This window comes from Ceratotherium simum, chromosome 29, assembly GCF_057802395.1.
Source record: "Ceratotherium simum simum isolate JZ-2026a chromosome 29, ASM5780239v1, whole genome shotgun sequence".
NCBI lineage: Eukaryota > Metazoa > Chordata > Mammalia > Perissodactyla > Rhinocerotidae > Ceratotherium > Ceratotherium simum.
The window spans coordinates 13,969,877-13,982,703 of NC_141928.1; the positions used below are offsets into that span (position 1 = coordinate 13,969,877).

A 12,827-nucleotide genomic window follows, 5' to 3' on the forward strand; every position below is an offset into this window, starting at 1 on the left:
TTCTTAGGATGAAGAATTATTGCACTTTAAGAAAACAGAGATGAAAATGTGTCATTACAGTCAATGCTACATGTCAAGTCAATGGAACAATGAGAAAGAAAAGCAAATCTCCAAAAACCCTAGCGAGGGTGCCCCAAACCTCAATGAATGATAGCAAACAACACAAGGATATCATTGTACCTGGAGATTTGGTGCAGGATCATTAAATATAGGCTGCAGTGTAAGGAGGTGGGGAAATGGTCTCCAACTAGGGGGAAAAATGGGGAGCCAATTTAATATGAGTATTGGGAAGTTGTCAATGACAAGGATGGTCAGCACACAATATCTCAAGGAAAGAAATTTAACAGACTCTTTGATGAATTATTCTGACTGAGTGACTGTCACTTATAACAAGAGTTCACCCTCTTGATGAGTCTTTCCAGGGCCCCTTTCATGTCCTTGTTCTTGAGGCTATAGATAAAGGGATTTAGCATGGGAGTGATGATCATGTACATTATGGAGGCAATAATGTTGTTCTTTGAATTGCTAGATGATGGAAAATAATATAGTCCAATAATTGTCCCATAGAATATACACACCACAGAGAGGTGGGAGCCACATGTGGACAAGGCTTTGCAGAACCTTTTGGTAGAGGGGATCCTCAGAATAGAGACCCCAATAAGGACGTAAGAGAACAGGATGCCACTCAGTGGCAAGAAGACAGACATTCCCCCTAAAACGAAGATGAGAAGATCATTGATGGAGGTGTCTGAGCAGGAGAGCTTGAGCAGGACGGCAAGGTCACATAAGAAATGGGGAATGGTCCTATTAGCACAGAAGGATAATGGGACTAGTAAGAGTGTATGAGACAGGGCAATGGCACAGGACAGGACCCAGGACCCAATCACCAACAAAACACATAGCTCTACCCTCATGATGCTGTTGTAGTGGAGAGAGTGACAGATGGCCACGTACCTGTCATATGCCATCACTGCAAGAAGAAAGCTATCAAGGCAACCAAATATTATAAAGAAATACACCTGCAAAATGCACCCTGTGTGAGTGATAGATTGGCAATGAGTCTGCATGTTCACCAGCATCTTGGGGACAGTGACAGATGAAAAGGAGACATCAGTGAGAGCCAAATGGCTGAGGAAAAAGTACATGGGAGTTTGGAGGTGAGAGTCCAGCCTGATGAGCAGGATGATGAGCAGGTTCCCCAGCACCGTGGTCAGGTATATGCCCATGAACAGGGTGAAGAACATGCCCTGCTGCTCTGGCAGGATGGGGAGCCCCAGGAGGAGGAACTCAGACACGCTGCTCTGGTTCTCAGGCCTCATACTGTGCTTCCTCATGTAGGGGAGGAGGATGACTTGGGAATCTCAGGAACCTAGAAAAGATGATCAGGACCATCACATCTCGTATTGTAATTCTCTGGGAAAACAATGCTTTTTTAACTACACTCCTATTAATTTTTCACATCTGTGGTGCACGCATCTTCGCCTACCTAGTCTGGCTCCAGGAAAACATCACCCACAAAAGAAGCCAACAAGCCTCATTACACACAGAAGCAAAAGTGTGTTCACTCTTTCATGCAACCATTATTTGTTAAACACTGAGTCTTAGCATGGACCTCTGCTAAGGACCGAGAATATGGGAGTGAACAAGAAAGGCAAGGTCCCTTTCTTCTATGAGTAAAAATTTTTATGAACATACTGGGATAATTTACTACACCAAGACAGAGCCAAACCATAATACTTCACTGTTGCAGAAATGGCAAATGAGCCTCTGCAAACTGGTATCAGCATTTCTGCCTTAAAGTACAGTAGTCCCCCCTTAGACTTGGTTTCACTTTCTGCAGTTTCTGTTCCCTGCTGTCAACTGCAGACATCTTCTACTCCTGACATCCAACCATCGACATAGTCGTAGCTCAATGATCCTCCTTATGACGTCTCATCAGAAGGTCAGTAGTAGCCTAATGCTACGTCACAATGCCTATATCATTCATCTCCCTTTATCTCATCATGTAGGCATTGTATCATCTCACATCATCACAGGAAGTGTGAGTACAGCACAGTAAGATATTTTGAGAGACAGAGCACATTCATATAACTTTTATAATAGTATATTGTTGTAATAGTTCTATTATATTATTAGGTTATTGTTGTTAATCTCTTCTGATGCCTAATTTATAAATTAAACAGTATCATAGGTATGTACGTATAGGAAAAAACGTAATGCACATACAGTTCAGTACTATCCGTGGTTTCAGGCATCCATTGGGGGAATTGGAATGTATCCCCCACAGATAAGGGAGACCACTGTATATTGAGTTATATATATATTATGTATCATGTATACTATATATATATGTGTCTGTGTGTGCCCTCTCTGTCCCCTACTGTACTGTTGTGGGCCTATGGAATTGTATATTTCTATTTCTTAAAAGCTAAAATGAGTGAAAGAACACAAATTCTTGGTGCAGCTGTGAAGATTTTTTTAAATTTGGAAATGTAAGTCTCATTCACAGATTTAATTAGAAAATGTCAGCAAACTCCTTAGCCTCGTACCCAAATGTTCACCATTCTTATGAAAGATAGTTTGTGGACTCTTCTGGTTTGGGAGCTATTCTATCAACAAGCAGTTTTAAATGGTCATTCTCTTCTAAAGTGCCAATGAATTTACAGCTCCAGGTCAATGGGACCTGGCCAGGTTCACTGAAGGAGTGTGACAACGCTCCAATGATGCCACCTCAGCACTAGGGTCTCATGTTACTCTATATGTATTACCATTTTCTGTAAATTAAAAATTACCACGTTTTATCTCTTTCATGTGGTTCAACCTAATATGACTGTGTGATCAGAGCCCAAGCTCTTAACCACTACACAGGCAAACTTCCCCTTTCATTGATCAGGGGAGCAAAACACCCTATATTATTTTAGAGCTGCTGCAAGGAAGCCAAAATTGTCCAAAATTTTCTTGTCCCCTGCCTAGATAATTTCTTTCATTCATATTTATATACTTTCCAACTGAAAAAAATTCTCACATATATTAACTTGTATTTAAACAACACATATTTACTGAGGGCCTATAGGGTTCACGAGGCAAGTGTAATTCTTTCCATTTTATAAATGTGGAATCTGAAGCCAAGGAGTTAAGTACCTTTCCTGAGCTCTCACAGCACTTTGATGGTGATTCTGCTCCCTAATGTCACACAGTATGGTGCCGAGAGTTTCTTTGCCTGGGGCATTTGGTGAAAGTAAATAGTTACAAAATTCTGAGCAACTCAGTCGTACTCTGTTATAGAAAAATGATAGCAGATTCTTTCAGGAAATGTGGAGTTGCTTGGATTTTGGTTATCTCAGCCAGTGGTGCCCAGAAAGAGGGCACTTAAGGAAATATTTGAGGTCATGGGGCAAATCGGATGCCCACAAACACAGATGCACACCCAGCCACATGCTCACTACAACAAGCAGCCCACACGCTCCCATTACTGAGAGGTGTGCTACAGCCCCTTCTGACCCACAACCTCCCAGGGGGAAGGCAGTCAGCATGCGTCAGTTCAGCTTATTCATACTGATATAGTCATTAAACTACCAACAACCCATGCACGTGATAATATACACCTGGTAACATAACACAGAGAAAAACAACACACTTTCCTGCTCTCACACTAGTGTCACCCACAAACACAGCTCACACTTGAACAAGCCCACGCTGCTGGGCAGAGGTTTGAGTCCTGTTTGACCTCAGTTCCTTGGTGAGGTCAGGCATCTTCTTCTCCAGCAGTGGAGACAAGAGTCTCACTCCTGATGCTGCTCTTTCATCCTCTCACCAGTGATGCAAGTATTTAAGATCCCAAGCTTGAATCAAGGGTCCCTAATCACATGTTAGGAGGCTGGTAACTTGGTCTACATGGGCTAAAACAGAACCCAGATTGGGTCTAACTCTGGAAAAGAATTAGGCTATGAGTCAAATACACAAACAACTGTCAAACATCATGAAGACAAGCATACACACACCCACACATACAGACACATACACCCATGAACAGAGAGATACTCATACGCAAACCCACAAGTACACAGGCAGATCCATCACCAAGTGCAGATTTCCAGCTCCCTTTGACCTGTGATCCTCGTTAGTGAGTTCAGACACCTTCTGCCCCAGACTGGTGCCCAAATCCTCAGCTTCTCTTCAGGAGACTTGATGTTCAGAAGAAAAGAAGAAATACTTGTGGCCTCAGAACTTCTACAGACGTTCATATTCCTTAGCAATCTCCAGAGTAATGAACAAAAAGATAACATTTTAAGTACCAGCCAGAGGACAGAAACAAAGTCCCCAGGCTTCTAGGTCAGGGAGGATCCACCATTGTCTAATTGGCCAATTGGCCAATTTTTACAGCCCTTTGGAGAGCTGCGAGTCCAGGAACTAGAGGGGACTGGAGTCCCAGGGGACTGAGTCTCTGACGCCAGCAATGCCTTTCTTCATGGGCATGGTTCCAGCTGGGACAAAGGATTTTTTTTTTTTAAAGATTTAATAATGGCTTGTTTACAAAGATGTTGGCAAGTGTAAGGGAAACTATTAAAGGATGATAAGGCACCCAGGGCTAGCAACAGTGGGAAACAGGTACAAGGCAAGGGAGTGGTTATGTGAACCTGGTGGGACTTGTAGGGGTAGGAGAGGAGCCCTGAACAGGAACTGTGGACAGCCACGGTCAACCCACAGTCCAGCAGGGAGGAAAATAGAATAAATGCCCCAACCTCTCTCTCCTTCTGCATTTGATCTCTTGCTTGTGTTTCCATTAGCCCAAACCAAAGGCCCAGGAAACCCAGTTGGTGCAGTCCATCAAGGTCAGACTCCTGAGACAAAAGAGGCTGGAGACGGCTGGAGAATGGACCTGGAGGGGCAAGTGGAGACTATGTAGCACACTTTTGTATTGATAACATTTTCAAGTTACATATTTGTGTGTTGGTTTGTGAACAGCAAATATGCTGATATGTTTTATTCTACAGACATGCTTCTTTTCTTAGTGTAAAATACCTCTACAGTTTCATTATGGAGATTGTAAACTCTTCAAGACCATCGATGACATTTTATAGAATTGCTTTCCTATGTCCTGCCCATGGTTCAGCGGTTCTTATTCTGTCTCTGACAGGGGCTACAAGGAGAATATTTTAGAAGATCATAATTGTCTGCCTAACCTTTAAATTTAGTGAATGATCTGTAGGATGTTCTATCCTCTCTTATTGAGTAATTATGGACAAATAATTTTTTAACTTTTTATTTTGAAACCATTTAAGACTTACAGAAAAGTAAAAACTATACAAAAAATTCCCATATGCCTTTCACCCAGATTCCCCAAATGTTAATATTTAACTATGTTTTCATTCTTATTATGTAGATAAGCATGTATCTCAAATTCAGGTTATAGATCTTTGGCAGGTACACCACAGTGCATATTATCAGAAGGCAACTGATATCATTTTTTCCAATTACTGGTGATTTTAATCTTGCTTAATTAAGTTAGTGTCTACCAGATTTCTCTACCATAAAGTTACTATTTTTATCTTTGAAATTAATAAATATAACAGGCAAATATTTTTTTTTTTTTTTTTTTGTGAGGATGATCAGCCCTGAACTCACATCCATGCCAATCCTTCTCTTTTTGCTGAGGAAGATTGGCCCTAAGCTAACATCCATGCCCATCTTCCTCCACTTTATGTGGGATGCCGCCACAGCATGGCCTGATAAGCGGTGTGTTGGTGCGTGCCCGGGATCCGAACTCTGGGCTGCCAGCAGCGGAGGGCATGCACTTAACCGCTATGCCACAGGGCCGGCTCCCTACAGGTAAATATTTTGAAACTATATAAACATTTTGTTTCTTATTAAAATTTCAACCACTATACATAACATCATACTTCATAAGCATGAGGTGATTTTTCCTGAAACAATTATTGTAATTGTGGTGGCCAAATGACCAATTTTTAATTCCATTAATCATTCTACATGCATTAGTTCTCTGTAAGAGAGATGTTTCTCTTCTCTTTCATTTATTTTTTATTAATTTATTTATATCACTGTGGATTCATAGATTTTCATCTAATCTCTGAGTCATAATACACTATGGCTGTATATACACATAATACATATTCACTTTGAAGCCAAAATTATTCCAGGTTTGGCCATGGGGAGCCCCTTTGGGTTGGCTCCTGTGTTCCCATGGGTCATTGAGCACTTTCTTACTTTCAGGCTCGGGAAAATTTTCCCAAATCATCTTTATATTTCCAAGCCATGGCCCTGGAATCAGCCATCCTTCTATGTAACGTGTGTTCCTTTTAGAGAAGAACGGTATTTAGAAAGAAAATTTGTTAGATGTGTTCATTGCTTACAAGGCTTCATATATATATATATATATATATATATATATATATATATATATATATAAAAGAAAAACAGAAGTATAAACAAGAAACTAATAAACTAATAGAAACAGTTACTCATAGGAGATGAGTTGGGAATTGAGTGAAAAGAATGGGGAATGAGAAAAGTATAAATATTGATATATGATACATAAATTTAAACTTTTTTATATATATGTGAAAAACCGTGAGTTGAAACTGACGCTCCTAATTCCAGTTTGCCATCAGAGTTCTTTCCAGCCTTTCCTTGTCCATGTATGTGACAGCTTTCTCTGCTAGTGAGAAATCATTCCTTTTTTCAACAATATTTTTACTTATTCACTAAATCCTGGAATACACCCTGAATACATGGAATACATCCATACTACTGTGGATGACAAAACTACTAACTGCAGCTCAATGCTTTTTTTGTAGTTGTTTTCTTTATGATGAAGGTATATACACAAAATATTGTGTTCACGAATTACTTGGGTTAGCTATTTTAATGTCTCCTTCAGTCTAATTGTGTTATTCATATAAAACGTAGTTCGGTTAATTTTTCTGTTATATTCTATTTTTTTTTTGTTTCCCATTATTTTTATTTATTTATTTTTGAGCAAGTAAAAGACAACCTGGTCAAAACATACAAATAGGTACACCCATCTCCCCATCCTCCCCATACATTCCCACCCAGCCCTTGTAGGAAAACAAACTCATTAGTTTCTGACTACTTCCTATGTTCCTTGTCACTCAAATGAGCAGATACATGTATATTTTCTTAATTCTCTTTTATTTTTACACAAAAAGTAGCATGATACAAATAGTCTTGGACACATTGCATTTTTATATTAACAATATATCCTAGAAATCATTCCATACCAATTCACAGAGATCTTTGTCACCTGGAGATTAATAATATAAGAGCTAAAATTATAAACTATAAAAGTAGAATTTATTAATTGCTCTAGATAATGGACTCGTGTGAATTAATTAACTTTAGTTATTAACAACTTAACAAGGAATATTCTTTAAAAGTTTAGATACTTCATCTGCAGATTTGAAGGAAGTTTACCCAAATAAGATAAGAAGGTAGAGAAAGGAAGGGCCAGAGGCGTGGGAATAGTCATTGACAGGTTGGAGAGGGTGCCTCATTGTAGCAGAGACTCCTCTGCAACAGGAATGACCTACAAAGATGATTGCAATCTCTCATGTGAATTTAGACAAACAATGGGCATCCTGGTCCAAATACCATGCCCAGTGTGGTATAATGACTGGGGTTATAGAGTTAAAAAAAAAAAGACTCTCTCAAACATTTCACACCTGGAGACTTATCCCAATGGAGCAAGACATGAGCTTGAATTCAAAGGCAGAACGCCAATTTTTTTTTGCAAGGAAAACTGAATAACAGTGTTGGGCTGAGGTCTAGGTATAATGTTTACTCAATAAGGTACTAGAAATAGAAACTTAGAATGAGGGTCTAAACAAGGAAATAAAGTAAAACCTCATTTTAAAACAGTAATGGCACTGTGGGAATGTGGGGGATTACGGGACAGATGCTGCAAATGGGATTACATCACAGGAACACAAAACCAGGGTACTGGACCCAAATCAATTTAACTGTAAAGATGACACACAACTGTCCATTTTTGAAAGGGGATTAGAGATGACTCAGTCTGTTAGTTGTGACCCATTTCATAATTGGAGTGAACTCTAAAAAGGGAGGAACTGGCGAAAGCAGTGTTCAGTCTGCCAAAGTGTGAGTTTGCTGGTGAAGAAATAACAAGGGAAAATTGAGGCAGGATTGACAAATGTCTAACTCCTGCCATCGTCTTGCATTCTCTTGAACTGACTATGAAGTTACGGTAACTCCATACAATTTCTGCTTTCAGAATGTCTTTTTTCCTGTTTTTAAAGTACATAGAATGTCATTGGAAGATTTCACTTCTTTTTTTCCAATTTTTATGACTTTAATTGATGTCATCACTCTAGTTGCATTGGCTAATATTTTCATCACAATGTTGATTAGTGAGCATTCTCGTTTTGATCTTGATCTTAAAAGAAATGCCTCTAATGATTCCCTATTACATAAGATGTTGGTTGTACCACTAATGAATATAGATTTTATTTTCTATAATAATATACATAATATAATATATAATATATTTTACATTAAATAAATATGATATATAAACATTTTATTATGTATAATATACATAATATAGCACTATACATGACACAAATATATTTATATATCATATATATTTCATGTAATATATACTTTATTAAGAGAGGATCCACCGATTCTTTTCTATTGAGTATTATCAAATTCTGTTGAAGTCTTCTTCAGCATCTATGGAGAGAGTTAGAGGATTTTTAAGCTAAGATTTATTATATGTTGTATTATATTAAGAACTTCCTAATAAAGAACTAACTTTAAATTCCTGGGAAAATCCCACTTGGTTATGTATATTATTTTATTAATGTGTTGTTAGATTTTATTGGCTGATATTTTATTGACTTGTTTGCATGAATAGTCACAAGTATTATCAACTTGAAATTTTATTTTTGAACTTCTTCATCATGCTTATGCATCAATGTTTTATTTGCTTCATCCACAAAACAAATTAAGATATTTTCCTTTATTTTCAATGCTCTGGGACAATTCACACAACATTCAGACTATTAAGTCTTTGACCATTAATAAAATTCCCCATGAAATCCTATGGCCCTGGTTCTATTTTATGGTGTAGTTGCTTAATAGCTTTCTCCATTTATTCTACAGAAATTTATGTGTTTAATCTTTCTACATCATAAGGAGTCAATTTTGGTAATATTTATTTCTGTGTAAAATTAACAAATTCACTTGAGTTTCTATATTTATTTTTACAGAAGTGTTTCACAGAATAAACCTTAGGATTATTCAGAATCACCAAAGGGTATTGTTATTATTGGTGTTTTTAGTTCAGTCAATATTTGTTTTTATATTTACCAATATTATGAATATCTCTGAATTTTCAAGTTTCTCCCATAATCATTTTCCTTCTGCCAAAAGAATTCCCCTTTGTGTTTCTGTTACTAAAGATCTGTTGGCAAATTTTATTTTAGTTTTTGTTTTTCTGAAAATAACTTTATTTCACTTTCAATTTTGAAGGATATGTTTGCTGATGTAGTATTCTAGGTCGGCAGAATTTTTTTGAATTTTTCCCTCTAGTAAAGGTGTCACTCCTTTGTCTTCTGATTTCCTTCAATCTTTTGTTGCTGCTTTTGTTACAAAGTCAGCTCTCATTCTTATTAGGGTTTATTTGAGTGTGAGGCTTGTGTAAATACACTCACTTATCCTTCGGGATCCTCAGCTCTCCCTCAAAAACTTGGTTGCGTTTACTCTCCCAGCTCCTCTAGCTTCTGAGCACCCTAGGTAGGCCTTAATAACTCAGCAGCACATTATACTCATCACCCACACCTGTGTCCAACAAAGAGCCCTCCCCCCGCCGCCCCCCGGTTGATGGATTTGGCCAGGACCTGCTGGTAAATGTTTGAGAATAGTACAAGAAGAAAGAAGACATTTGTTAGGTGAGTTAGGGTGTCAGCAAAAGACAGAACACATTAGAGAGGAAAGAAAAAAACAAGTAGGAAAAATAGCAGAATCTCCTCACCAAGACAAAGTCATTCTTTATATATATATATATTTATTTATACCTATATATATATATTTATACCTTGACATTCATTATATTTATTTTGTCACATCCACTCAGAATTGTTTGTTACATTTCCTCCTTCCTGCCTTTTTCTAATACTGGATAATACTGTGTAACATGCATACACTGTGTGTAAATCTGACATGTTTCACCTAACAAGTTTTTGCATGTGTATACATTCACTGTAACTACCACCTGGATCAAGATATAGAAAATTTCTTGCACCCCAGACGGTTTCCTCATATTACTCTCTTAGAAGTAATTAAATATTGAATAGAACAACAAACTTCCAAAGTGCCATCATTTCTACATGTTTATTAAAGGTAGACAAACTCATATGGACTCATACTTTTAAGGAAATTAAGTTAGAAGTCATTGAAAGTTTATTGTGAGAATGTTAGCTTTATAAAATTGGAAATTTGATTTATATAAGCAAAATTTTCTGTGATACTCTTTTCATTTCCTCCTTATCTTGACCCTGGGAAGCCAAGGGAAGAAACGCAGGATTCTCTTAGAGATGATAGGACTGGAGGAGCTTCCTTCCTCACTCTTGCCTGTTGGAACCCTCAGTGCCCCCCTATCCTCACCAAGCCCTATGCATGTTGGAATAAAGCATAATATATTCTAAAAATTGCTTAAAAATGTTAGAATCATTGAAGTCAGTCTGGGTAATGAAAGCTTGTTTATGTCAGCAGAGAGGGATAAGGAATGTCCAAACTCCCTGAGCTGTGTGTGCAGGCCAGATTCGACTGGACACTCAGAATGTGTGTCCAGGTTTAATAGTTTCCTTGTTCATTTGGATATCTAATTGTTATAGATTTAGTGATTGTAAGTTAAAAAACTTAACCGTATTAACAAATTTTTCTAGGGCATATATCATATGTCTGTTCCTCAGGCTATAGATGAAGGGGTTCAGCATGGGTGCAACTACCATATACATCACAGAAGCAATTATGTCTTTATCATTGCAGATGGATGGTGAGGAGAAAAAGTAAACACCTGCAATTGTCCCGTAGTATAAAGAGACCACAAAGAGATGGGAGCCACATGTAGAAAAGGCTTTGCAGAATCGCTTGGTGGAGGGAACCCGCAGGACAGTAGTCCCTATTTGGATATAAGAGACCAAGACACTACTCAAAGGCAGGATTATAATCATTCCTCCCTCAGTGAAGATGACCAGCTCATTGAGGGAGATGTCGGAGCAGCTCATCTTCAGGAGTGTAGGGAGGTCACAGAAGAAGTGGGGGATGGTATTGTGAGCACAGAAGGACAGTTGGACCAAGAGGAGGGTGTGCAACAGGGCATGTGCACAAGAGAAGAACCAGGACCCAGCTACTATCGAGATACACAGCTCCTGCCTCATGAGGGTGGTGTAGTGGAGTGGCTGACAGATGGCTACATACCTGTCATATGCCATCACTGCAAGAAGGAAATTGTCAAGACAACCAAACAGTATGAAAAAATACATCTGAAAAATGCACCCAATGAAGGGGATGGACTTGCGATTAGTGTGCATGTCCATCAACATTTTAGGGACAGTGACAGATGAGAAACAGACATGAGTGAAGGCCAAGTGGCTGAGGAAAAAGTACATGGGTGTGTGGAGGCGAGAGTCCAGCCTGATGAGCAAGATGATGAGCAGGTTCCCCAGCACTGTTGTCAGGTACATGCTCAGGAACAGGGTGAAGAACATGCCCTGCTGCTCTGGTAGGATGGGGAGCCCAAGAAGGAGGAATTCTGACACATTGGTCAGCTTCTCCATCCTCATTCTGCTTTCTTCAGGAAATAAAGGAAAGTGGGAAAAGTCAGGAACCTAGAATTACCCATGACATTAAAGCTATGTCCTTTTTAATGAGAATGAGTGCTTTTAAAGTAGACATCTGTTTATTTCTCATGCCTGTTGATCAATGAATCACAAGTCTGTCCCATTCAGCCTCCATTGATACATCACAACCTCAATATCTAACAAGATTTCTTCCCATTGAAACCAAAAGACATCTTTTCCTTTATTCCACAAATATGTGTTGAACAACAGCCTTGTCCCAGGTCCTACGTAAAACACAAGTACATAATAGCTAACAAGAAATGCAAAGTCTCTACACTCAAGGAGTTTATATATTCATATCAAGCCAGGTCAAACCTCAGTTATTGACTATGGTAAAACATGAGATGGACACTAGGAGACAGGTATCAGCCATTTCCTCTTAAAAAAGATGTGAAAATCTCTAAATTTGAATAGAATAACTATGCATTATTGCAGGCTTACAGAGGACTTGGCTAGATCCTAACTAATCAGAGATACTTAATGTTCCCTGTCACCAGGGAACTGGCTATGATATGCAATTTCTGTTTAAATTGTCACCATACCATAATGAGTTATTTTTCTAACCATTTTAACTATGAGAAACAAAAGGATGCATTATTCAAATGTGCAGAGATACATTACTCATAAGTAAAACAGCTGAAATCATGACATATATCTGACCAGAATCCATCTCTTAATCTCTCTACACAGATGTCATTCCCCTCATTAGAATAAGAAACATGCTGTGTGATGTCAGCTACCTTTGCCCAGAAGAGTCACCAATCGTATTTATACATCATACCATGTACAGAAGGTTTACACACATGGAAATATATATGTAGAGACTGTGTGGTACATAAGGGAAATACTATGTCCTTCATTTCATAGATGTGAAACATCTCAGACCAATGAGATAAATGGCCAACTGGAGGTCACTCAGCTGTT

At 38.4% G+C, this 12,827-nt stretch overlaps 2 protein-coding genes across 2 annotated transcripts; both read right to left on the reverse strand.

Annotated features, from left to right (window-relative positions):
- Window positions 1-380: 380 nt before the first annotated feature.
- Window positions 381-1,319, reverse strand: LOC147913210 (olfactory receptor 1J4-like). The gene has a single exon (XM_087419583.1). It carries the CDS (start codon window positions 1,317-1,319, stop codon window positions 381-383), a length of 939 nt encoding a protein of 312 aa, XP_087275709.1.
- Window positions 1,320-10,889: 9,570 nt separating this feature from the next.
- On the reverse strand, window positions 10,890-11,846 carry LOC101393360 (olfactory receptor 1J4-like). Its single transcript, XM_014781942.2, has one exon. It carries the CDS (start codon window positions 11,844-11,846, stop codon window positions 10,890-10,892), a length of 957 nt encoding a protein of 318 aa, XP_014637428.2.
- Window positions 11,847-12,827: the final 981 nt, after the last annotated feature.

Bases quoted from the DNA above. Each gene is read 5' to 3' on its own strand.
- LOC147913210 (XM_087419583.1), bottom strand. From the start codon at position 1,319: ATGAGGCCTGAGAACCAGAGCAGCGTGTCTGAGTTCCTCCTCCTGGGG.
- LOC101393360 (XM_014781942.2), bottom strand. From the start codon at position 11,846: ATGAGGATGGAGAAGCTGACCAATGTGTCAGAATTCCTCCTTCTTGGG.